At 46.6% G+C, this 26119-nt stretch overlaps 1 protein-coding gene across 1 annotated transcript in view; it reads right to left on the reverse strand.

The window, feature by feature from the left end:
• Positions 1-26119, reverse strand: part of SLCO2A1 (solute carrier organic anion transporter family member 2A1) — an 80731-nt gene that overhangs the window by 13394 nt on the left and 41218 nt on the right. The window contains exons 3-7 of the mRNA XM_047098654.1: positions 25164-25326; positions 5773-6000; positions 4802-4900; positions 1897-2033; positions 41-119 (exon numbers count right to left, since the gene is read on the reverse strand). Of these exons, the coding sequence (XP_046954610.1) occupies positions 41-119; positions 1897-2033; positions 4802-4900; positions 5773-6000; positions 25164-25326 (706 nt within the window). The remainder of the gene's footprint in view (positions 1-40; positions 120-1896; positions 2034-4801; positions 4901-5772; positions 6001-25163; positions 25327-26119) is intronic.

The following is a 26119-nucleotide window of genomic DNA, read 5'->3' on the forward strand; positions in this document are numbered from 1 at the left end:
GCCCCCCCACCTCCAGGGCTTTGCCAGGTCAGTCAGTTACGTTTAATGAAATCCAGCAGGGAGCTTCTTGGCTTGACCTCGTCCATCTTCCTTGCCTCATCCACTATGGCAGGAGACCTCTGAAGGCAGCGAAGGAGGTGAATGTTAATGTCCGAGGCTCCTTGTTGTGACCCTTCCCTGGGCCCTTGACCCTCCTGGTCTTGGTGGCTCAGGGATGGGCAGCAGTGAGCTGCCCACCCCAGGTGTGTGTGTGGGTGTGGGTGTGTGTGTGGGTGTGGGTGTGGGAGGGCACCCAGAGAATGCTCTCTTGAAACGAACACCACCTGCATGTTAGTAAACCCAGAGTTGTGGCTGCCAGCCAGAACACATCTATGCCAATGCCTCCTGAAATACCTCTGAGCATGTTATCACCTCTAACTTTCCCGTGACTGATGCCAAAAGGTATCTGATCAGATCTCACTCCCTGTCTCTGTCGTGGCTGCACTTCTTCCCTGTCCTCAGATTCCAGGGGCTGCAGGCTTCTGGGATACACTGGTCTAGAATGACCTCTGTTTCCAGCTCTTTCTTTCTATCTCCTCTATGGAGTCACTGCTTCCTTCCGGGCCCAGCGTTGAGTCCTGCTCAACCAAGGCTTGGTCCCGGCCCCTGGCCCACGCTTTCTGTTCATACCACTTCAGTGAGCTCGCCTACCACTTATGAACTCATCAGCTGCAGCTCTGCACCCCTACACAGGTGTGCACGGCCCCCCAGGGGAACACACTACCAGGCGTGGGAGCTCCCATGCACTGAGTGCTTAGTCCACATTGGACACTGTGCCCAGCATGCCACATGCACTGTCACTCCTCATGGCCTCCGCTGATACAGGTGCTCTATCTCCAGTATTGTAAAGGAAACTTAGACACGAGGAAGCTTGTCCAAGATCACTTGGCAAGGTTTTAAGTGACACACCTGGACTCAGACTCAGGTTTGCCTCACTCCAAAACCACCACGATGTACTGCCAACCTCCAAAACTCTTCCCCAAGACAAGCGAAGGCTCTCGTACCCCTGTTCCTCCTCCCACACAGGGGCCTACATCTCACTGCCCAATGTGGAGCTTTGGCTCAGAACCTTGATGCTAACTTCGGTCCCTCTTCTCCTCCAGTCTGGCTCACTGCTGAGTCCTTGGCACCCCCTCCAAGAATATCTCTGCCTGCCCTTGCCTCAGCTGTCCAGCAACCACCGCCCCGGTGCTCGGTCTCATCCCCTGTCTCTACACCGGCTTTTTCAGATGGTCAGCCTTCACTCCTCCCTGACTCTCTGACCTTCAACCCAGCTGGCCACCCAGTTACTGCAGTGCCCCAGAACTTTAAGTTTTAGACCCTCAGCCTAACATCAGAGCCCCACCAGACTTCTCTGTTTTCCATTTTCATCCTTTCCTGACTTCGTTCCCAGCAGACAGGGCTGGCAGACACATGGAAGGTCCAAGTGCTCAGAGTAAGCTCACTCTCAGGCCACCCTTATGCTCTTTAGCTCTAGGGACCCTCTTCCCACTCAGTCCTGCAGGTTCAGATGGTGCCAGGTCATATATTCTGCTTTTACTAGCTCTTAACTCTTTATCCCAGTTTAGATGAACTCATTTGTTCAACTACTCATGTAGTTTCCCAAACTACATTCCCTGAAGCTGTCCTGACACCTGAGGTGTTGAAGTGGTAAGGGAACACTGGTGAGAACCCATCTTTAGGGAATTCACCAGCACTCTCACCTAAAGCCTTTGAGAAGTCCTGTATCATGCAACTCATTTAGATTTCATGCAGAATTTGCTTAACTTGCTGCAGCTTCTCAGTTCGGTTTAATTTGATCCCCACCTCCCTTTCTTGAAGTTCTATAGGTAGAGTCAGGGGTTCTCAGAACCTTACCTCCACTTCCCTGATCATTGTTCGAGGAAAGAAAAAAAAGGGGAAAGAGGTGAGAACCAAGGAGGCTGAGGAGATGAGCAGCCCGAGCCACCAGGCTCCAATCCACCGGGGGTCTCCGGGGCTCAGGTTAACTGCAGCTGGAGAGAAAGCAAAGGGAACAAGTGTTTTCTGGATGAATATGGGATCTCACTTTACTGGAATGAGGGCCTCTGATCAAGGGAACTTTCTTCCCAGGATAGAGAAGAGGTAAGCCATGAGCTAGAACCTGGGTCAAGACAACATTCCCTCTCCAGGCCATCTGGTCTCCAGAGCATAGTGGCCACTCTGCATAAAGGAGAGCATCAGAGAATCCCCAGGCTGAAGGAATCAGAACCTTGGCCTCACCTTATTTTATTCCCAACCCCTGGTAGGAATAATAGCAAAGGAGGCTGCATCCATTCTCCTCTAACCAATCAGAACACTGAGGACCAGAGAAGTCAACCTTGCCCTGGTGCAAGGTTAAGGCTAGTGAGTGCCATTTGATTGCTCAATTTTAACCATTCTTAACCACTGAATGCTATTGCTTCCCAACTTTATTGACCCTAAGAAAGGAATCCCCATAGTCCTTAGGAGGAGCCTGAAGGAACAACAATCATCAGAGTGGGCTCCTTGGCCTCCAAAGGAAATGGTTTTCCTGGCAGGTCTCCCATCTGCATCTGAGAGTCTGCCATTGTGTTTCTCTTTGTGAAGAAACTACAGGGGCATAGAGGGAAGGAGAAGGTAGCAGTATGGCCCGCAGCCAAACAATGACAGACATCTCTAGGCACTGTCCCTGGTACTGAGAGCTCAGCTGCTAGTCTTTTTGGACAATAAGAGGCAAGAATCAACTCAGGAAGTGCCAGCAAAAGGGCAAAGATGGCTTGACCCTGAGGCAGAAAGCTTCCCCTGGCTTTTCCCCATCATGTGAAGTCAAGGCAGGAGATACCACAAGGAAGGCATCATGGTCTGATGGTCCCCAGGAACAGGAGTCTGTGGACTCTGGCAGCATGGCAGGTTTAATGCCTGTCTACATTCTTTGTGAGATGGGCAGACCCTGATCTGTGTGTGAAGAACTGTTGAGAGCATTATTCCTGAGGGTCTGGCTCAGACCTGCCTTCCAGCCATATCTTCTGGCTGGCAGGAACCTTATGTATCACCCTCACACCCGACACACATTCCACCTCTTGGCTTTGTCCACGAGTTTTTCTCCACCTGGAGGGCCTTCCCTCCCAGTACTACCTGCAGAAATCCCACCCACCAGTGGGGCTTGATGCAGACATCAGCTGCCTGAGAAGCCCTCCCTGCCCACCTCAGGAAGTAGCACTGTCTCCTGCCTGCTTGGAGCTTCCAAAGCACTTCGCCCGCCCCTCTGTTATAGTGCTGGCCCTCCCTGCCTTGTGGGAGGCTGGGTGCCATGGAACAAGCTTACAAAGGCGAGGAGCCCTTGCAGGATTCATCATGGGGCTGGCTCCATGAATGGTTAACCAGTGCTTGTGCCCTGGTCTATGGATTGTATTTTCTCTCTTTTTTTTTTTTTAATTTTTTTTTTCCACGTTTATTTATTTTTGGGACAGAGAGAGACAGAGTATGAACGGGGGAGGGGCAGAGAGAGGGAGACACAGAATCGGAAACAGGCTCCATGCTCTGAGCCATCAGCCCAGAGCCCGACGCGGGGCTCGAACTCACGGACCGTGAGATCGTGACCTGGCTGAAGTCGGACGCTTAACCGACTGCGCCACCCAGGCGCCCCTCTCTTTTTTTTTTTTAACGTTTATTTATTTTTGAGACAAAGAGAGACAAAGCATGAACGGGGGAGGGTCAGAGAGAGGGAGACACAGAATCCGAAACAGGCTCTAGGCTCTGAGCTGTCAGCACAGAGCCCGACGCAGGGCTCGAACTCACGGACTGCGAGATCATGACCTGAGCCTGAAGTCGGCCGCCTAACCGACTGAGCCACCCAGGCGCCCCTGTATTTTCTCTTTCTAAGATACACAGTGATTTAGTCCATACCATTTTGTGAAGAACAAGAGCTCACACCTGTGAACCTCTTAATATATATCAGGCATGTGCTAATCCTTACAACGACTCTATTTTACTATCACTAGCCCCATCTTACAGATGAGAAAACTGAGGCACAGAAAGATAAAGACACTTGCTAAAGAGCACTCAGCCAGTGAGAGGTGGAATCAGCATTAGACACAGGTTGTCTACTACCAATGCCCACAGAGTTAAACACGATGTTATACCCTTCTGGATGTGACTCATAATCCATGTGTATATTTTGTGTACTGCTTGGTTTTTTTCCCCTCAAAACAGCTCTTATCAGATCTTTTTTTTTTTTAAGCAATCAAAACCATCTTAGAATCAAAGAACCATAAAACTATTTTTTTTTTGAGAGAGAGAGAGACTGAGCACGAGTGGGGGGAAGGGCAGAAAGAAAGAAGGAGACACAGAATCCAAAGCAGGCTCCAGGCTCTGAGCTGTGAGCACACAACCAGACGTGGGGCTCAAACCCACGAACCATGAAATCATGACCTGAGCTGAACTGACTGAGCCACCCAGGTGCCGCCCCCATAAAACTATTTTTAATACCACCACCAAGACGGGCAGCCGTGTTAGCAACACCTGAGGCCCTGCTCCAGGTCTCAAGGTGTCCTGTTACAAACTTCTTGAGGACAGAAAGTGTGTTTTCCAGCCCAGCCTGGGAAGAGGAGGTGTGCTGTCTGCTTCTGGCTGGCTGGCTGAGGCTCTGCAGGAGTGAATGAGTGAGGGAAAGAGGAGTCCTGAGCGTCTGGAGTGGAAGTTTCATTTTTTCCTCGACTGTCTGGGGCTTGGGAGGCTGCTTCGTGGAACCGGTGATGGAATGGGCATCCTCGCCCACACTCACCTGTGTCCACTCTGCCGTAGTCCACGAAGATCTGCAGCATGACGGAGCCCAGCAGGTACCCGAAAGCCGGCCCGAATACAGAGATGGCAAATAAGATGGCTGGAAATGGGAGCAGAGAAAGGAGGCTGAGGAGATTGAAAGGGTACCAGGTTGTTTCCCTAGCTGAGGGATTCCTGAGATGTCAGGAATCTGTCCCCTGGCCCTGACAAGTCCACACTGAAGGCATTTCCCATAGACAAGACCAGAATCCCTCAAGGTCCTGAGATGTGCACAACCAGAACTGTTTCTCCTCCAGCCAGCTGCCAGAGAGATCCACCTGCCGAGAGGAAAAGCCTCCTCAGCATTTAAAGTTTCCTGCTGGGGGTGCTGGTGGGTGAAGCTTCCTGCAAATGCAGGAGCTGTGGGGCCACCAAGTGGGTGGGTGTGCCCTGTCTGGTTTGGGATGTGGGCCCTGAGAATGCTCAGTGTGCCGTGCTCTAAGGGAAGGATGGGGCTGTCAGATGGTCATCTGTTATCTGCTTTGCTTTTGCTTCTTTGAAGCTAAACTGCCCCTAAGTGGACGGTTTGGGAAGACATGTGTACCCCGGCCCGTGCCTGGAGGACAGGACAATAACATTAAGGGGCTGATAAAGGAGCTGCCGTGTGCCCAGCATGCGGCTCAGTGGTTATATACATTACTTATGTAATCCCACAGCTGCCCAGTGCACAGATACTATTAGCCCTGTTCTGTAGGTGAGGAACCTGGGGCCCTGGGGCCCAGCTACCTGCCCAGGATCACACATCTGGTAGATTAACAGAGCTGGCCTTCAAACCAGATCTATTTGCTCCCCAAAGCTCTGCCCTCATTTGCCCTCATTTGCTGTGTTGTGGCACAAAGAGGGTTAGGCCTCAATTCAGCCCCTCAGGGCCTGAAGGAGTGCCACATCAGGACTGGGCCCCTCCCCACAGCCTTCCTCAAGCTTGTGACTCACAGATGTACAGGGGTGAGTTGTTGGGCTCAGAGAAGTCATCCACGTAGGAGATCCCGAATGGCTGAATGGGAACCGTCCCAACGCCTGCCAGCAGCTGGGCGACCACCATGAGACCCCACATGCTGCTGGTCTCCTTCCGGGAGTCCCGGGCGGTGCTGTGGCACTTACTGGGGGGCAGGTCCTGCCAGTGCTTCTGACAGAGCTCAGCTTGGAAGCGGCTGCTGTTCCCTGCAATGAGAGAGCATGCCGGTTACCACCACCCCAGTCTCCGGGTTCCACCAACCGGCCTCCGAAGCTGGCCTTTCTCCCAGGCCTTTTGAGAGTGAGTGGAGGTGACAGAAAGGTGAGTGTGGGCTTCCTGTCCTGCAAGCAGCCCTTCCTAGGTGGAAGAGGACACTATCCACTCATGGGGAACCATTCTTTGTCCTCTATGGGTAACAGGCAGGGAGCTGTGCATGGAGACCAATGCCATAATTTCTGGAGGAATCCCCCAGTTGCAAAAGGGGGATCCAGGATCAAACCCCAGGCTTACCAGTCTGAAGTGCTTTGTGCTCAGCCTCAGGCCTGGGGTCCCCAGGGTGTGGCTCTCTTTAGCAGGACAAAGGTTATTCTGTCTCACAGAAGACAGTGTCACCCCCACCTTGGATATGTCCCTCCTGTGTCATGACTCCTTGAGCCTGATTCCTGGATAAGCCTGGCACTGTGTCATACTGGAGAGCCTTTTGCCAAAGGCATTTAATGTCCTTACCAAACATGGGCAGCAATCAAGAATCATACGACTTGGGAAGCTGGAAAGGACTTTGAGACCTTCTAGTTCAATCTCTCCTCTTACAAATGGGGAGCCAAGGCTGCACACCCAGGAGCCAGGCTACACCTTAGACCCTTCTGTGAGGCCCCCAGAAACTTCCAGTGGGCACCATGCTGCCTATGGCTGTGGGGACCTGGTCAGGCTGGACTGCCATCTCATGCCCACACCAACCAGTAAGCACTGTCAGCTCTCCAAGGCCTTGAGAGCTCTTGAGGACTCCCTTCCCATAAGATCCCTTCTTTACTTACCTTGTCCAGGCCAATGGAAACCACTGAAGTCACCAATCTTGCTCTACTAACACAATTTCCTCGAATTCCCATTTGGGATGCTCCCAGAGAGGGTATAGCCCTGATCTAAGTGGGCCTCAAAGCCCTACAGAGAGGAAATATGAAGGCTGTGGACCAGATCTGCCCCTCATGCTTTGCCCAGGGCTGCTCTGGATGGTGGGGCTAGGAGAGGTTCTGCCCTCCTCATTGCCCTCTCTCTTCCCCCAGGCACAACATGCTCTGTACAGCCTGGCCCCGCCCTCACCTGTCCTCTACGCTGGTGTTTGTATAGGACACACTTGAAAACTGCTGGCCTGCAGGGTTCCCCCGTCAAACAGGGAGTCCTGTCCCAGGAACAGCAAGAGACGGCAAGATGTCTTCTTGTCAGGGCCATCCAGACAGGGAGAAAGCTTGGATGCTAAGTCATGAAAAGACTCCTGGGCCAAATTTCATTCGTCCTCAGTTGTTCAGTTATTTGGCCAATAGTGACTATGGGCAGACACACCACTCAGGTGAAGACAAGAAGGTGACTGAGACAGGCATAGGTTCTGCCCTTACAAATTCTCCAGCCTTTTGTGGTATACAGATCATTGAAGGAGCACCCACAATAGTCCCTGATCCAATCAAAACCCAATGAGATATCTTTGCACACCCATCAGAATGGTCATTGTGTGTGTGTGTGTGTGTGTGTGTGTGTGTGTGTGTGTGTATATATATATATATATATATATATATATATATATACACCAAAACAGAAAACATCAAGTATTGGGTAAAGATGTGGAAAAGTTAAGGCCCTTGTACTTTGCTGGAAGGAATGTAAAATGGTGCAGCCATATGGAAAACAGTATGGCAGTTCCTCAAAAAATTTAAAAATATAACTACCAGGGGCCCCTGGGTGGTTCAGTTGGTTAAGCATCCGATTCTTGATTTTGGCTCAGGTCATGATCTTGCTGTCTGTGGAATCGAGCCCTGTGTCAGGCTCTGCACTGGTAGTGCAGACCCTGCTTGGGATACTCTCTCTTCCTCTCTCTTTGCCCCTCCCCTGATCACACTCTCTTTCAAAATAGATAAATAAACTTTAAAAAAATACAACCACCATATGATTTAGCATTTACATTTTTGGGTATATACTCAAAAGAATTTAGAGCAGGACTTGAACAGTATACCAGCCTTCATAACAGAGTTATTCACAATAGCCAAAATGTAGAAATAATCAATGTGTCCATCAATGGATGAATGGATAAATAAAATGTTATATAGACACACAACAGAATATCACTGAGCCTTAAAAAGGAAAGGAATTCTGACACGTGCTGCATACACAATGGAAGACCCCTGAAGACATTATGTGAACTAAAATAAGCCAGGCACAGAAGTACAAACATCGCATGACTCCACTTATATGAAGCAACTAGAATAGACAGATTCATAGAGGCAGAAAGTAGAATGTTGGTTACCAGGGGCCAGGGGCAAGGGGGAATGGGGAGTTGGTGTTTAATGAGGACAGCTTCAGTTGGGAAAGATGAAAAGTTCTGGAGATGGATGGTGTTGACAGTGGTACAATAGTGTAAATGTACTTAATGCTGTTGAACTGTACATTTAAAAATGGTTAGAATGGTAAATGTTATGAGATATATATATATCCACAATAAATAATATAGCTTGGTCCACATGAGTTGGGAGAGAACAGAAGGCACGTAGGAGGAGCACCATACCCAGTGTTGGTTGGGAGAGGGTTTGGGAAAAGATTCCTGGGGAAGATGGCCCTGAACTAAGAGGAAGCAAAGGGAGTAGACAAAGATTGGTAGTGAGGAGGACTGAGAAGCAGCCTGTGGCGGGGCTCAGAGATATGGGTAACACGCTCCATGGCACAAAATGAAGTTCAGGGTGGTCAGCGTGCAAGTATACTCAGGGTGAGGCATGGCTGCTTCTGGAGGGCTTGTGTGTGCTGGGAAGGGGCATGGATTGTATCCTAAGGAAAGTTCCAGAAGATCATGAGTGGGGGTAATGCAACGAACACACTGGAGGGATTAAGACCAGTTTGCAAGGCCCCTGTGTAGGGAGTGGAATTGACCTGGTAAAGAGATATTTCAGTGGCAAAATAGGTAAGGCTGTGCATTCCAGGAGGGGCAGGGGGTGCTGGCTGCTCCGTGGTTATGTAGATGGTGACGCACAGCCCAGAGGCATATGTGAGACACAGGCCAGGCTGGCTGCAGGAGTGCAGGTGTGTGACAAATGAAGGACTGGAGAAGAAGTATGTTTTTCAAGAGTTGTAGTTCTTGGAGTGCCTGGGTGGCTCAGTCGGTTGAGCATCCAACTTTGGCTCAAGTCATGATCTCACAGTTCGTGAGTCTGAACCCCATGTCGGGCTCTGTGCTGACAGCTCAGAGCCTGGAAACTGCTTCATATTCTGTGTCTCCTTCTCTCCCTGCCCCTCCCCTGCTTGCTCTCTTTCAAAAATAATGAACACTAAAAAAATTTTTTTAAAGTTATACTTCTTTATTTCTCTGATTCTTGTTATTTTACTACATTCACATTTAATAGAACACTGTTGCTGGCTTGGCTGGCAGAATTATTTTTTTGTGGGACATTTCATGGTCATCGGAGATCGTAAAAACGACTGGCTTATTAAGTCTTCACACGGCACCTTGCATGCTACACCAGTGCCACAAAAATACTCACGAAATTTCACCTAATGAAATGTCCAGGAGGCGAAAACAATCTGGGGATCATTTGTTATTATTAACCACTAAAGTGTCAGATTATATGTCAGGAACTGCCTTTATTAAAAATGTGTATTTAAAAAATATAACCAGTTGGCCCCAACTCCAAGTCTACAGAGTTCCTCTTTGGCTCTTCTGCATTCCAAATCGATTGAATATCTACTAACAAACTCTCTTTTCCTTCTGCCAGTCCTGAATGGGGCCAAATCCACCCTGGCGCAGGCTGTGACTCATGCGAAATTCACCTGCAGAGGGCAAGGATTCCTTCACCAGGGAGCAGTGCCCTGAGGGAAGCAGCAGCTGGCTGTCCTGGAGGCAGCGAGACCTGGAGCCAGGAGGAACAGGGCACCGCAGTGGGTAGGATCCACTGCTCCCTGGCTTGATGTAGGCACAGGTGTTTATGTCAGAGACAGACATAGTGTGAGCCTCCCAAGAACTCATGCCTGGGACTTTCTGCAGTGGGTAGTCATGGCCAGCTTGCTCTGGTGAGAGCAGAGTCTTCTAGAATTTAGACCATTAGGCTTTTCTCTTAAAAACCTAGAGGACAGGGGTTGGTGAATCCAAGGGCTGGAAGAAGGGGGAGGAAAAGACCTTGTATCAGAAGACTCTGGCACAACTGGGAGTGGTGGGGGAGCTCGGCTTTCTTCACCTCACTCCATCCCTCTCCTCCCTAGAGTGGATTTCTCAGCTTCCTTCAGGAGCTCAGGCCCATGTGAAGGAGAGAGAGCAACCTCTCCCCATTTCGCAAGCATTCCAGCAAAGGCCCTATACCCAGTTACTCTCCATTGACTTATGGAAACACATCACCCTCCTCTTCCAGTGTTGCTAGCTCCAATCTTCCCACCGTGTCAAATCCGGTGGTAAGGTCAGAAAAATGCCTGCCTCTTCCAGTCACCGCAGACTCCAGAGGCTGCCTGCCCACCCAAGGTCACTTTCCTCCATCTTGGAGGGCCCTGGGAAAGGGAGGGAGGGGAGTCTTCATTAGAGGGATGTCAGTCTGTTTCTCATCTTCCCTGAGGCAGACTTCTGGAAGGCTCAAGTTCATCAGAGCACATTCTTTTCCCACAAGACACCAGAAGTCTGGCTGTGCCAGTTTTCACAGGGCTGTGAAATGCTAACTAGAAACAGGCTGGGACCTCTCCCCTCCTCCAGCTACCCCAGCACAACCCCAGCTGCACGTGAGTCAACCCTCTGACTCATTCCACAATATAAATGCAGAGTTTCAGTTCTAATTTCTAGACCTCTCAGTGGGTTTGGAAAGATAGGGGACTGTGGGAAGAAGGTCCACTTCCCCAGAATGGAACCCATAAAGACAGGGCAAATCTGGGCAGACCTAGGTCTAGCCACTCCATTGTTCAAGGACACACATTCCAGGTGTGGCCAGCCTGAGGTCAGGCTCCCAAGCACATAAAGATCTGAAACTGGGTCCAAGAGAGAAGCCTAGAAGGGTCAAGCAACACAGGAAGGACATGGCAAATGGGGCTTTCCTTTGATCATTTCATCATTCTGGTAGAGGAAAGAGAGAGTTCTTCTGGGAAACAGGAAACAGAACAGCAGCAGTGAGTCCTCCTTCAAGTCATTTCCTTGAAAGCCACACATTACCTCCCTGCTCAGAAGATGGCGTGGCTTTGGGTGAGTAGAGTCAAGTGAGGAGGAGGTTAACAAGACCCAAGTCTCAGATGCAATCCATAAGAGAATAATAGGGAAAGGTAGGAAGGTGCTTCCAGAGAGTTTTCTGGAAACATGGCCAAGTTGCAAGCCCTCAGACTATCAGCAAACTCCTGGAACTTCATTCAGAATGTTCCACTCTGAAGGACCTATTTCCCCATCCTCCTAAATTCAGCTACTCAAGTTCTTCCCGAAACTCTGGCAACACCCACCATCAGGCCTGGAACAGACTGTCCCAAACCTGGTCCATGATTCGAGATCTCAAAGCGGTTTGCAAAGTGGGTTGTTCACACGTCAGAAGTGATTAGATTCTCAGTGGAGTTCTCAAAGCCTTATTAATCTGTAAATACCCCTGTAGTAATATGTGGTCTATTCCCATTAGACTGACTTTCATTTTGGGAAACTAGGAGAACATATTCTTCTGCACCAGCAGAAAACAAAAGAGTTAGGGTTGAAAGCCTGAGTCACATCATGGGGCAATGGAAGGAATTCACATTTTGGAGCCAGATAAACTAAGTTCAAATCTTGGTTCCACTGCTCACTGGTTGGGGGACCTCTCAGAACCTCGACGTCTTCATCTTCAAAATAGACATAATAATAATACCTACCTTGTAATGTTATATTAGGATTAAAAATAATGAGTATATATCATAACCTGGGGCATAGGGATCACATAAAATCAATTTTCAACCAAAGGGGTCAGAAGCTTTAAGAAATTTAAAGGGAAAAGGGAGATGGCAGAACTCTGGGGACAGGCAATAATGCCCAAGTTTCTAAGAACTTGGGGACTGGGTCTAGAAACCAGAGACAAGTAAGATCAGTGCTGATCACTGGCAGTGGATAGACTGTAATAAAGGAGCTGCTTGGAAGGTTTCCTCTCTGTGAAGGAAAAGAGAGCTTGAGGGAGGAAAAGGAGAATATTCTTGTGTTCTGCTCTCAGACTGTTCCCAAAACTAGTTCTGAGGCTGAGGCTGGGCACCCCTTCCCACACAGCCACCCTGGCACTAGAGGGGCCCTGGGGAAAATGCCTACTTGTACTGAGGAGGCCATGTGACCAATGAGCTGCATTGAAAGGGCAGGTCCACTGCACATTATACTGCAGGCAAGGGGCTTACCCCACCCATACCTTTGCCCCTACACCCTGAGGAATTGCCACCAGGCCAAGGAAGGAGGCATCACCCGGCTTGGCTTGTCATCAAAACTGTTTCTTAGTGGATAGGAGGGAAGGAAAATATACCTCAATGAGCAGGATGGTGGCTCGAAGTCATTTAATTTTAATTCTGGAAGAGATGTGCACTTACTATGCACCCTCCAACTGGGAATGAAGCAGAACTTATTATTCACAGATTTATTCAGTAGGCTGATGAGGAGCTCTTTGGAAAAAAAAAAGTGATTAGCTGAGCCAACATGAGTTCATCAAGAGTCAGCCATGCCAAACCAACCTCATTTCCTTTGTTAGTGGGGCTCCCAGACCAGCAGGAAGTTGTAACATGGTGTTACTTGACTGGAGGAAGCCTTTTGACAAAGCCTGTCATAATATCCTGGTAGACAAGATGCGGACACGTGGCTGGAGTGTCCTCTGGGGAGAACTGGCCCGAAGCATGCCCAGGGCAGGCATCAATGGGCCAGTATGACCCAGAAGATGGTGGCCCTAACTGCCCACAACTCAACACGTTGTCATGGCCTGGGGTGAAAGCAGGAACAGCTGACAAATTGTGAATGACACAAAGCTGGGAAGAATGGTTAACAAGATAGTCCAAAGCCTGAAAGCTCAAAATTAGGTCTGAGGGTATAAAGTGGGGCTGCAACCAAAGAGAACAAATCTAATAGAGTCAGTTTGGGCTGTTATACCAAAGTGTCATAGACTGGGTGGCTTGTAAATAACAGACATTTATTACAGTTCTGGAAGCTGGCAGTCTGTGATCAGGGAGCCAGCACAGATATGTTCTAACAAGAGCTTCTTCTGGGTGGCAGACTGCTGACTTCTATGTCCTCACAAGGCAGAAAGAGAGTGAGGGAGTTCTCTGATGTCTTATAAGCACTCTGATCCCATTCATGAGGGCACGACCCTTGTGACCTAATCACCTCCCAAAGGTGCCACCTCCTAACACCATCATGTTGGTCCTGACTTCTCTTTGCTCTTCTCCCCTGTTAGATCTGAGCCTCACATCCTTTCTGATGGTGGCCAATCCGAGCTCTGAACCCTGAAAATTCCTCCTGTCGCTGAGAGAAAGAAACTGCTCTTGCTGGTTTCCTGCCTCCTAGTGGGTAGCACACTGCCCAAATGTGCCTGGTGATTCCCATTTCAAGCCTTTGGGCCACAGGAGGTGTCTGGGTACCGCCAGAAGTTCTGCTCTACCAGGTGTGGCAAGAAGAGCAGAAAGTTCCTCCCTGTGTCCCCCAGGGATCCTCGGGGAGCCCCAGGCCTCCTGCAGGAGAGATCAATGGTATCTTCAAACCATATACTCCAGCGGGACAGGGGCCTGCACTCTTTCTGTGGGGCTACCTCTCACTCCCTAACAGTTTTCCTGGGGTGCCCAAAGCCAGTAGAATTGTAACCAGCCTTTCTTTTCTACTCCATGTGCTGACTCTCCCAAGGAGACCCTCCAAGCCCCCCACCACACCTAAGGGATCCTGCAGAAGTGACTCTCCCCTGGAGCAGGATGCAGGATACAACTTGCAGGATACAGCTCACCCGGCCCCAAGCACGGCTGCCACCCCAGCCTCATTCCTGAATGGGGGAAATGACTAAACAAGCCCTGAGGGCCTGACAGGGAGGGTGAGCCAAGCTCAGGTCCCTACTCAGACCTCAGCCGGAGACCCAGGAGAACAGGGGGTCTCATTTCCAGGCTGGCCAAGGTTGGGGGCGGGAATTGTGGCTTGCCCACAAAACAGATGGGAAGAAAGCCTGACAGAGTCGACTACTCTAATATCAACTGCTTGGGCCTTTAGAGAGACCATGGTGCTATTGCCATGGAGATGACCCATTGGCTCCTTCCCCTAATGTCCAACACTGCAGCTTAGCATTCTCTATCACTTCTCCACAGTGGTTTCTACTCTTTCCTGCACTCCGCAGTAAAGAATGTTCCACATCAAATCTCATTAGTTTTTGTCGGGCTCATCCGTTTGGGGCTGTTTTTTCCTCAGTTGATTTAATAACCCCCATGTGTTTTGTGATTTCTCCCCTCTTGTTGTTTTCTCTTTCTTTTCAGGTTAAATAGATCCAACTGCGCCAACTGCCCACCCACTCATGCCCCCCAACACACACACACACACACTTACACCTCCCCCCATATGCCCCCCACCTCCACACCCCCTCCAACCCCTGCCACACACACTTTCCCTGTCACGTATATCCCCATCTCCACCCCCCGCATATCCACACTGTTCTCCTACACCCTCTAAACACCTCCCCCACCTTTCTTCCCTTGCATATGGCTCCACCCCCACCTTTCCCATCTTCAAATACATCCACCTCCCCTCCACACCAGTACACCTCAACTCCCTACACATAAAACACCTCCCTCCCCTCCACACCTATACACAATTACCCCACAAACACACTCATACTTCCCGTCTACCCCACACAGCTTCTGAGCATACCCATCTCACACTACAGCTGGGTGTTCCCCCACTGAACACCCCTAAGCTGGTCTGCCATGAGCAGCTCTCCCAGCGGAAGGGCACTGCATGGCTCCCACCATTCAGTGGAGTGCATTCTGCTCTGGGGGTTGGGGAGCTCATTCGAAGCCTTGCTTATCATCCACTGAGCAAGGGGCACAGTCACTCAGGGCCCAGAGGCTTCCCCTCCTTACACCTCCTTCCCACCCTCCTTCTCAGGGATGAATGAGCCTGGGTGAGGGGCTGGCACATTTATGAATAAAGGACTAGAAAATGACTCTTCCCTTTCTTTTCTTGACTGCTCCAAAAATACAATCCAACCCCCACCTCTTATCTTACAGGAAACTCCTTGCCTGTGTGCATCCATTGTCTGTGTAGGGGCCCACTTCCCTCTGGACTTGGCCCAGGAGCCTTCAGAGGTTACACCTCGTCCTGCCAGACTCTGGTTTCCGAAGACTCCTCTCTTATCTCCTGAGAGAATTGGTGTCACATTGGCCTGTTTCCCATCTACCGAAACCTTGCTGCGCCTTCCAGAAGTGGTCTTGGAGGTTTGGCTGGGTAGCTAGTCTTTTCTCTAAAGGCGCCAGGGCACATTTCCGGACCCCTCTGACATTTAGAAAATCTAAACATTCATAAATGTCTGCCTGGCCTTTTTAAAATTAGCAATTAGTTGTTAAAGGTCTCCATGATTTCCACAATGTTCAGCCCCTCTTTTTTTTTTTTTTTTTTTTTCCTAAAATACATAGTTACTCTTCATTTCCCATGTTCATTTCTGGAGTAGCTTTGCTCCAAGGAGACGAAATCAGCAATCAGGACATAATAGGTCTGGGGGTCATTACTCATGAGTAACAAATTTCAAATGTCACAACAAGGGCAGGCCAAGAAAAATGTGCTGGACAGCTAACACAGGCCAGGCACTTCACCTATACTATCTTGTGTTGATTTTGCCCCCAGGACACCCTGAAAGTGAAGGTATTATGGGTTCTATTTTACAGACAAGGAAACCGAGGTTCAGAAAGTTAAAGTAGGAGCTTGGCAAGTAGATGGCTTAGCCATTTAAATGTTGAAGTCTGTGCTCTCTCCATAATACCAGGCTGCTCTAACTGAGGGTCTGGGAAGAGAGCAGAAAAGCAGCCTAAGCTTCAACTAAGAGGAATCCTACTGACTCACATATGGAGGATGCAGCAGGGACTAGGTTGAGGGACAAGCCCTGCTCTGAGCCACAGCAGAAGACCTACAGTGAGGACCGGGGGGAAGCTGCCTTCGAAGCCCCCAGGACAACAGGCCCATCAGTCATGAGCTGTGAGACTCTGCTCACCACAGGAAGCAGGCCTCCCCCTCATTTGTGACCCTAGTTTAACCAGCATAATACATATCTTGTCCCCACCAAATTCTGAGCATGCATCTTCCCAGCCCTTGAAGCCCTGTGAGCGAGGGTCCATTTCATGTAGGGAGGAACTGAGCCTCAGAGCTGTGGAGGAGGTTGCCTGGGCCGCACTGTGAGGGAGTGTCAAATCCCGAGGACTGCCTGACTCCAGAACACCACTCAGGGTGGTGCATTTAATAAAATTCATTTGTTCCTGATCGCCTTGCATAATTCAAAACTAAAGTTCCCGTAGGAATGCATTTGAAATAGGAGTCGCATTTCAAACTTTTCCCATGAAGTAAGACTTTCTGAATATTTTCATTTGCACATTTTAGCACAGCGCCTGCCCATGCTGCACTGGAGCCCAGCACACAGCCCCTGATAGATCCGATGGATGTGGCTCCTGAGCCAAAGTCCTCCTCATCCCACCTCCTGGCACTGGGAAGATGCCCTGAAGGTGGCTCTGCCCTAGCACTTCCAGCTGCTGCTCTGAACCCAGCCAGAGTAAGGGAGACTGCTGGCTTCACCATCGCAGATAGAATTTACACACACAAAATGAGCAACGACAAAGAAAAAGTTTCCTCTACTGGCCTACGATTCCTCCCCACAGGCTGAGAGGCAAGCTGTGGTCCCTGTCCCCATGCCCTTCAGTCCCCTTTCACTGGAGTTTGGCTAAGAGCACTGAGGTCAAGGAGGGAATGGCAGAGTGAACTCTGAGCAGGGAAGATCTTGGTGGGCTGAACCCCAGCCAACGGACCATCCTTAACAAGGAGCAGAGCGACTGCTTGCAGAGGCCCGCCTGTCTCTAACCACCCTCTGTGGTGACTTCTCTGTGCGAAGGAAATGCCACTGGTATGTGGCCCAGGCTGCAGGCAGCCAACCCACCAACCCATGGTGTGTGGTGCCTGGCAGGAAGCCCTCCCATCAGTCTGGCCCCCGCGCCCCAGGCTCCCTTGCTGATTTCATCAACCCAGTCCTCATGCTGGTGGGGAAGGGCAGGGACACTGGGTCTGGAGTGGGCTTGGCACACAGCTCCTTGGGAGGGTGGCCAGGAACGCCTGACTCTCTTTCAGAGCTGGCCTCAAACCCCTTGTCTAGACTGAGGAGGAGAAAGAGCATGGTAGAACCCCTAGATTTGGTTCTGTCTTCCTCCTGGACCTACTTGAAGGATTCACTCCCTACACAGTCCAAATAGACACAAGGCCACAATGTGTTCATGATAAAAGATTAGTTCACTGGTGATTTATGTAGAAATCTAAAATATTCCCATGATCAGAACCCAACAGACATCTCATCACTAGATGCTATTATTCCTGTTCCATTCTTTTTCCAATCCAGCCACCTGTCTCTCTCTACCATAGGTCTCACAACCTATAAAGGAATCCCTTCTGTCATTCTAAGTGATTCACCTCTCGAATCTGACCTCCACATATAACAACAACAAAAAAAGCCTGGTATTTAAGCAAACAAAAATCAGTTGTCCCTTGGCCTATTTTCTGATGGCTCATTTATCCTCAGACATCTTCAATTCCAATACAGCGGGCCAAGGATGAGCATTTGTGGATTGGCCTCTCACTGCTGTTCATCACAAAACCACTGTCCCTTCTTACATCCCTGAAAAGAAGTGCAAGTTTATCCCAAGCCAATAAATTATCATAAAATTAGCACCAAAGCAGGGTTGTTCCTGGTGTGCCAAGTGAATACAAATGCAAAACCACTTTGTAAGGCTATTTCCCAACCAAGAACACACAAATTTCTGCAGAAGAAAAAAATCCCACTGCAAATGACCCCACAGCCAAACATGACAGAACACACAGGAAATAAGCCACTGTGAACAAGAACAAGCAAACACAAAAATGGGAGGATTAGCATTCCCAAAACTTCAGCTAATGGACTGAAAAAGACTATAAAATTAAAATGTTTAAAATAACTCAAGAGACCTAAATAAAAACATAAATCATAAGTAAATATCAAAAACCATGAAGATCGAGCAGATAGATTTGAAAAACTATCGTAATAACTTTTGGAAGTTAGCAAAATATATAGAGCCATTAAGATATACAATGTATACTAGGAGTTGGACATCAGATGAAGAGAGTTGGAGGGAGACTAAGTGAACAGGAAGACATATCTGAGGAAATCACAAAGGAAGCAGCTTAGATGAATAAGGCACTTGAAACTATGAAAGATGAGAGACAAGGAGAACGGGAATAAAAATATATATATTTATGGATCTTTAGAGGAAAGAACGGAGAAATAGGGCCGTGCAATATGCAATATCAGGAACATTCTTGACTGAAAAATTTTCAGAATCAAAGAAAAACTTTAATCTTCAAAAGAAACAGCACATTGAACTTCAAAATAGACATGAAAAATTAACTTATGTTTAGACACTGTATGGTACACATGCAATACCACAAAAAAAGAGAGAAAAATCTTAAAGACAACTAGAGAGAAAAAATGGAATTCCTACAAAGGGATGACAATTTGACTGATGGAGAAGCCCCAATGAGAGAAGCCCGAAGACAGAGGCTTTGAAGTACCTTCAAAGCACTGAGAAGAAATAACTGTGAATTTAAAATCCTGCTTGCAGCTAAACTAAACTAACTAAACTACAATGTAAGAACAAGGGTAAAATTGTCATTTTCTGACATAGACTTAGATATTTTCTCATCCATAGGTCCACCTGAAAGTAATGCTAAAGAATATATTTCAGGAAAAAGGAAATTAAATCAACAGGGGGTAGGTGAAATGCAAGAAGCAATTGTGAGCAAAGAAACTGGTAAACGTGTGGGTAAATTTGCATAAGTGCTGACTTTTTAAGTAACAACAATTATAATAATAATGAGCACTGGGGGGAGGTTAAAGACAGGCAGAACTAAAGTACTGGTCAACAAAAACATGGAAGATGGAAGAGGAGACCAAGTAGTAAAACATCCTAGCAACCTTACTTTGTTCTGTTGGAAAATAGAGACATTTGTCATCTTTAGAGTTTGTTACATCATAGGTCAGTGTGAAAATGTGAGGGTAAGGGTGAGGCATACTGTGTTCATGGACTTGCCAACTGAGTAAACATGTCCATTATCCCCAAATTGATCTATGAATTTAATGCAATTTGAATAAAAATTCCAGAAGGATTTTTTTTATATATACACAAACTGATTATAAAATTTATATGGGAAGAAATAAGAATTGATAAAATAATTTCAAGAAAAATAAAATTGGAGGAATCACAGTACCCAATTTTAAGTCTCAAAACTATAAAACTGCCTCTTAATTATGATATAATGCTCTTCTTCATCTCTTGTTACAGTCTTTGTTTTGAAGTCTAGTTTGTCTAAGTATGGCTACTTCAGCTTTCTTTTGACGTCCATGAGCATGATAGATGGTTCTTCATCCCCTCACTTTCAATCTGCAGGTGGCTTTAGGTCTAAAATGAGTCTCTTGTAGGCAGCATATTGATATATCTTGGTTTTTTATGTGTTCTGATAACCTTATGTCTTTTGATTGGAGTATTTAATCCATTTACATTGAGAGTGATTATTAAAAGATATGAATTTAGTGCCATTGTGTTACCTGTAGATTTGGTGTTTCTGGTGATGTTCTCTGATCCTTTGTAATCATTGTTGCTTTGGTTGTCTTCCCTGCCCCCCCCCCCCGCCCCCTCCACTCAGAGAATCCCCACTAAACTTTCTTGCAGTGCTGGTTTAGTGGTCACAAACTCCTTTAGTTTCTGTTTGTCTGGGAAACTCTTTGTCTCTTCTTTTATTCTGTATGAACAGCCTTGTTGCATAAAGAATTCTTGGCTGCATATTTTTCCCATTCAGCACATTGAATATTTCTTGCCACTGCTTTCTGGCCTTCCAAATTTCAGTGGACAGATCTGCTAATCTTATGTGTCTCCCCTTGTAGGTTAGGGACATTTTGGCCCCCGCTGTTTTCAAAATTCTCTCTTTATCTTTGTATTTTGCAAGTTTCACTATGATATGTCATGGTGTTAACCTGTTTTTGTTGATTTTGAGGGGAGTTCTCTGTGCCTCTTGGACTTGAATGCCTGTTTCCGTTCCCAGATTAGGGAATTTCTCAGCTATAACTTGGTCAAATAAACCTTCTGCCCCCTTTCCCCACTCTTCTTCTTCTGGGACTCCTATGATACGGATAGTGTTTTGTTTCATAGAATCACTAAGTTCTCTAAGTCTCTCCTCATGATCTAATAATTTTCTTGTCCTCTTTTTTTCAGCTTCATGATTTTGCATAATTTTATCTTCTATATCATCTATTCTCTCCTCTGCTTCTTCAATCCTCATTGTCATTGTATTCAGTCTGTATTGCATCTCAGTTATAGCATTCTATAATTCAGCCTGACTAGTTTTTAGGTCTTTGATCTCTGCAGCAAGGGTTTCTCTGGTGTCTTCTATGTTTTGGGAAGAATTCCCCATCTTGTTATTTTGGCTAAGTTTCTGTTGTTTGTGTGTTTTAAAAGCTTGCTATGTTTCCAGCATGTAAGAGTAATGCTATATCAAAATCCAAAGGAGAACTCAGGCAGCAATCTCTTTGACCTCGGCCACAGCAACTTCTTACTAGACATGTCACCAGAGGCAAGGAAAACAAAAGAAAACATGAACTACTGGGACTTCATCAAGATAAAAATCCTCTGCACAGTGAAGGAAACAATCAACAAAACTCAAAGGCAACTGACAGAATGGAAGAAGATATTTGCAAATGACATATCTGATAAAAGGTTAGTAACCAAAATCTATAAAGAACTTATCAAACTCAACATCCAAAAAAAAGCAAAAAAAAAAAAAAAAAGAAAACAAACAAAACAAAAAACAAAAAACAACCCAGTAAAGAAATGGGCAGAAGACCTGAATAGACACTTTTCCAAAGAAGACATCCAGATGGCTAAGAAACACATGAAAAGATGCTCAATATCACTCATCAGCAGGGAAATACAAATCAAAACCGTGATACTACTTCACACCTCTCAGAATGGCTAAAATTAATAGCACAAGAAGCAACAGGTAGGGGTGAGGATGTAGAGAAAGGGGATTCCTCTTACACTACTGGTGGGAATGCAAACTGGTGTAGCCACTCTAGAGAACAGTATGGAGGTTTCTCAATAAACTAAAAATAGGGGCACCTAACTGGCTCAAGTGGTTAAGGGTCTGACTCTTGATTTCAGCTCAGGTCATGATCTCACAGTTCATGAGTTCTAGCCCTATATCAGGCTCTATGCTGGCAGCGCAGAGCATGCTTGGGATTCTTTCTCTCCCTCTCCCCCTCTGCTGCTCACATGTATGCTCTCTCTCTCTCAAAATAAATAAACATTTTTAAAAATTAAAAAAAAAAAAAGAAACCAACTAAAAATAGAACTACCCTATGATCCAGCAATTGCACTACTAGGTATTTACTCAAAGATACAAAAATAAAGATTCAAAGGGGTACATGCACCCAATGTTTATAGCAGCATTATCAACAATAGCCAAAGTATGGAGAAAGCTGAAATGTCCATCAAGTGATGAATGAATAGAGAAGATGTGGTGTGTGTGTGTGTGTGTGTGTGTGTGTGTGTATTCCATTTGCAATGAATTGGATGGAACTAGAATGTATTATGCTAAGCAAAATAAGTCAATCAGAGAAAGATCAATACCATATGATTTCACTCATATGTGGAATTTAAGAGAAAAGGAGATGAACATATGGGAAGGAGAGGAAAAAGAAAGAAAGGGAAACAGACCAAAAGAGACTCTTAATGATAGAGAACAAACTGAGGGTTGATGGAAGGAGGTGGGTGGGAGATGGGCTAGATGGGTGATGGGCATTAAGGAGGGCACTTGTGATGAGCACTGGGGGTTGTATGTAGGTGATGAATCACTTAATTCTACTTCTGAAACCAATATTGCACTGTATATTAACTAATTAAAATTTAAATAATAAATGAATAAAATGTTAACCAATACAAAAAAACTATAAAACTACAATAATCATGACAGTGTGACAGTGGGAGAGAACAGACACAAAAACTAATGGAAAAGAATAGAAAGTCTAGAAAAAGACCCACACAAATATGACCAATTGATTTTTTTTTAATGTAGCCTTCATGCCCAGCCCAGAGCCCAACACGGGGCTTGAACTCACAACCCAAGATCAAGATTTGAGCTGAGATCAAGAGTAGGGTGCTTAACCAACTGAGCCACCCAGGCCCTCCCATTGATTTTGGATAATGGTGCAAAAAATATTTAGTGGAGAAAAGACAGTCTTTTTTGACAAATGATACTAAAACAATTTAATATCCATATGCAAAAAGAAGGAAAGGAATCTTATAAAAAACTAACTCAAGTGGATCATAGATCTAAATATAAAGCTATACAATTTAAGGAAACACGGAAACACACACACACACACACACACACACACACACACACACACACACGAGAAAATCTTCCTGATCTGGGATTAGGCAAAGAGTTCTTAAATGTGCACCAAAAGCAAGATCCATTAAAGAGAAATAATGATAAATTGTATTTCATCAAAATGAAAAACTTTTGCTTTGGAAATGACACTGTTAAAAGAATATAAAGGAAAAGCTGAGGACTGGGAGAAAATATTTGCAAATCTGATGTCCAGTAAAGAATCTGTATTCAGAATGTATAAAGAACTCTCAAATTCAACCATAAGAAAACAAATAATTCAATTACAAAATGGGCAGAAGGCCTGAACAGACACCTCCCCCAAAAGAATACATGCCTGACAAATAAGCACATGAAAAGATGTTCAACATCATAAACTTATATTTACCAAAAAAAACTATATGTAAATATTTACAGCAGCTCTATTTGTATTGGTGCAAACTGGAAACAATTCAAATGTCTTTCAACAGGTAAATGGATAAACTGTGGTAGAGCCATACAATGGAATACTATTAAGCCATAAAAAAGGAATGAACTGCTGATACGTGCAACAATGTAAGTGAATTTCAAATATCTATGGTGCAGAAATAAATCTAGTTTCAAGATGTTATATGCTATATATTTCCATTTCTGTGATATTCTCAAAAGCCACAAATTATAGTGATGGAACTGGGCTAATGGTTGCAGTGGTTGAGGAGAGCATGACCATAAAGGAATAGCATGATGGGGGTGTTGGAGTAATGGGACTGCTCTGTATATCACTGTGGTGGTTACACAATCTATAAATGTATTCACATTTATAGAACTGCGTGTCACCCCTAACACAAAGGCAATTTTACTCACTAATAATTTTTTTAATGTTTCAACATAAGGATAACTAATAATGTATACCTTCCAAACGAGTAGAAGAAAAAAAAATAAGACTAAAGAAATAGGACATAACAGTAGAAGGAAGAAAAGCATACAAATAAACAACGGGCTTAAGCACACCAACTACAGGAGAGTGGCCACCTCTGGGGAAGAAGTGAGAAGTCAAGAAGGTGTTAATGTCTTCTTTCTTTTTTGAAAAGGGGTATCTGACAACCCAAGTGTCCATCAACAGGTGAGTGGATACATAAAATGTGTTGCATCCATACAAGGGCATACTATTCAGCCACAAACAAATGAAGTTCTTGATACAAGTTCAACGTGGATAAATTTTGAAAACATGTTACAAATTGAAATAAGCCACGTACAAAAGGACACATATTGTATGATTCCACTGATATGAAATATCTAGATTGGGCCAATTCATAGAGACAGAAAGCAGATTAGAGGTAACCAGGGGCTGCAGGGAGAGAAGAATTCGGAGTTACTGCTTCATCAGTACGGAGTGTCTGCTTAGGGTTGACGAAAAAGTTTTGGAAATAGTGGTGATAGTTGCACAATACCGTGAATGTAATGAATGCCACTGAATTGTACACTTCTATCAGTTAAGATGGCGTATTTTATGTTTTATATATACTTTATCACAATTTTAAAATAACATGCCAGAACTGCTGGATTGTACACTTTAATTTTTTTTATGTTTATTTTTGAGAGAGAGAGATAGAGTGTGAGCAGGCGAGGGACAGAGAGAGAGGGAGACACAGAATCTGAAGCAGGCTCCAGGTTCTGAGCTGTCAGCACAGAGCCCGACGCGGGGCTCAAACCCACGAACTGTGAGATCATGACCTGAGCCGAGGTCGGATGCTTAACTGACTGAGCCACCCAGGCTCCCCAAAAATAAAATAACTTTTTAAGAAAAGGGAACTCTTACTGGGCAATCGGGTGTTATTTAATGTCTCGTTCATTACTTGTGTAAAATTCTCCTACATCTCTCCTTATACTACAGGGCACATCGCTAAGAACCAGGGACTCCCTGTCTCAGAAAGGCCACTTGTCCAAGAATCGGGAGACCCGGGTCTGTCTCTCCCTGACTGGTACCCTTGGGAAAGTTACTGGACAGCTTTGAGTGCCAACTTTTCATCTTAGACCTCTTCTCTCCCCTTCACAGGTGTCAAGGGGACTCCAATGAGATCACAGTGTAAGCGTGTTGTGACCTCAAGAGTGATGGATGAATGTAAAATGTTGGGAAGTATTAAACACATGATCAAACATGCAGAAAATCCACAGATCTCATCATGGTCAATGCTTTGACCCTCCACAAGCCCATCACAGGCACTGCTCACAAGCGTCCCCACTTGTGTGCGCTGGGTCATTCCTGGCACAAAGCACAGGGAATTACAGAGAATCACAGGGGGAGGTGAGCCACCAGCTTCACGCTCTGACCTCAGCAAGCCAGGGCTGCTCCAAAGTTCTTCATGATTCCATATGTTCTCACTTTCAGATGTGCTTTGGGGAGAAACAAAACAATGAAATCCAAGGATGCTTTCTGGTGGGAGGGGACAGCATGGCCCAGAATGGTATCCACTGCCCCAGTGGCATCCCAACCAACTTTGGTGAGATGCCCACTCCTTCCTTATCCTCTTGGAGGCCACTTACCAACACTGGTCAAGGTGTACTGGTAGGGCTCTGAGAGGAAGTGTGGGAGAGTGAGGACAAAGGCACCCGAAGCTAGGAGGAGACCCCCAATGCCAATCAGCCGTGGACGGTGCACCCGGCTGCCAAAGTAGCTGACGAAGATGATGAGGATGGCGTTGCTGATCTGCAGAGAGAGCAGAGGGGCTGAGTGAGACCTGAGACTCTGTCCCTACCCACCCACAGGGAAGACCTGACTGTACCTGGTCCAGGAAAAGCAGAGAGGTGAGAGGCCGCCCAGGGTCAGCCTTGCCCAGAGACCCTCACAGAGGGTCCAGCATGCGCTCTTTCAGCTCTCCCCTATTGGCAGAAACCCTTACCAGCCTCAGCCTTCTGGACCAGACCAAGGGAAGTATCTAGAGACCATGTAAAGCTCACAGCCTAAATTTCAACCATCTTAGAACCAAATCTTTTGGGGGCAAAGTCCAAGGGAGCCTCCAGTTCTGGCTGGCTCCTATCAAAGCACATGTTCTCTAAATGCCCTAAAGACTCTGGCTCAGTAGTCAGAAAATCACCAAGCAACGTGTGCTATCTCACTTCATCCTGGAACAACTCTCTCTTTATGACAAAAGTGGGGCTCAGAATATCAGATAACTTGCCCATGTTATGGGGTTAGGAGGTGGCTTGAGCAGGGACTACTGAATTTAAAGCACCCAGTCCTAGGTAGACTGGTCTCCTGTCTCTTGGAGCAGTGGGTTCCTGTCCCAGCACGTCTGCTACTGACCTGCCCCTGGCCCTCCTTGGGCCTACTTCCACCCCTGCTAGTGAGGGAGGAGGACCAAACCACCCCCTGAGTTCCTTCCAGGCTGCAAACATCAGTAACTCCACATTCTTGGTGCTCCCTGGAAGGTGTGGTCTCTGAGCCCCACCCTGAGCCAGGGGAGGGAACTGAAGGCTCAGCCTGGGGAGCAGGGTCTCAA

Source organism: Lynx rufus, unplaced genomic scaffold (assembly GCF_022079265.1).
Source record: "Lynx rufus isolate CCGP_SWC_20201006 ecotype Redwood Valley unplaced genomic scaffold, mLynRuf1.p SCAF_5, whole genome shotgun sequence".
In the NCBI taxonomy this organism is placed as follows: Eukaryota; Metazoa; Chordata; class Mammalia; order Carnivora; family Felidae; genus Lynx; species Lynx rufus.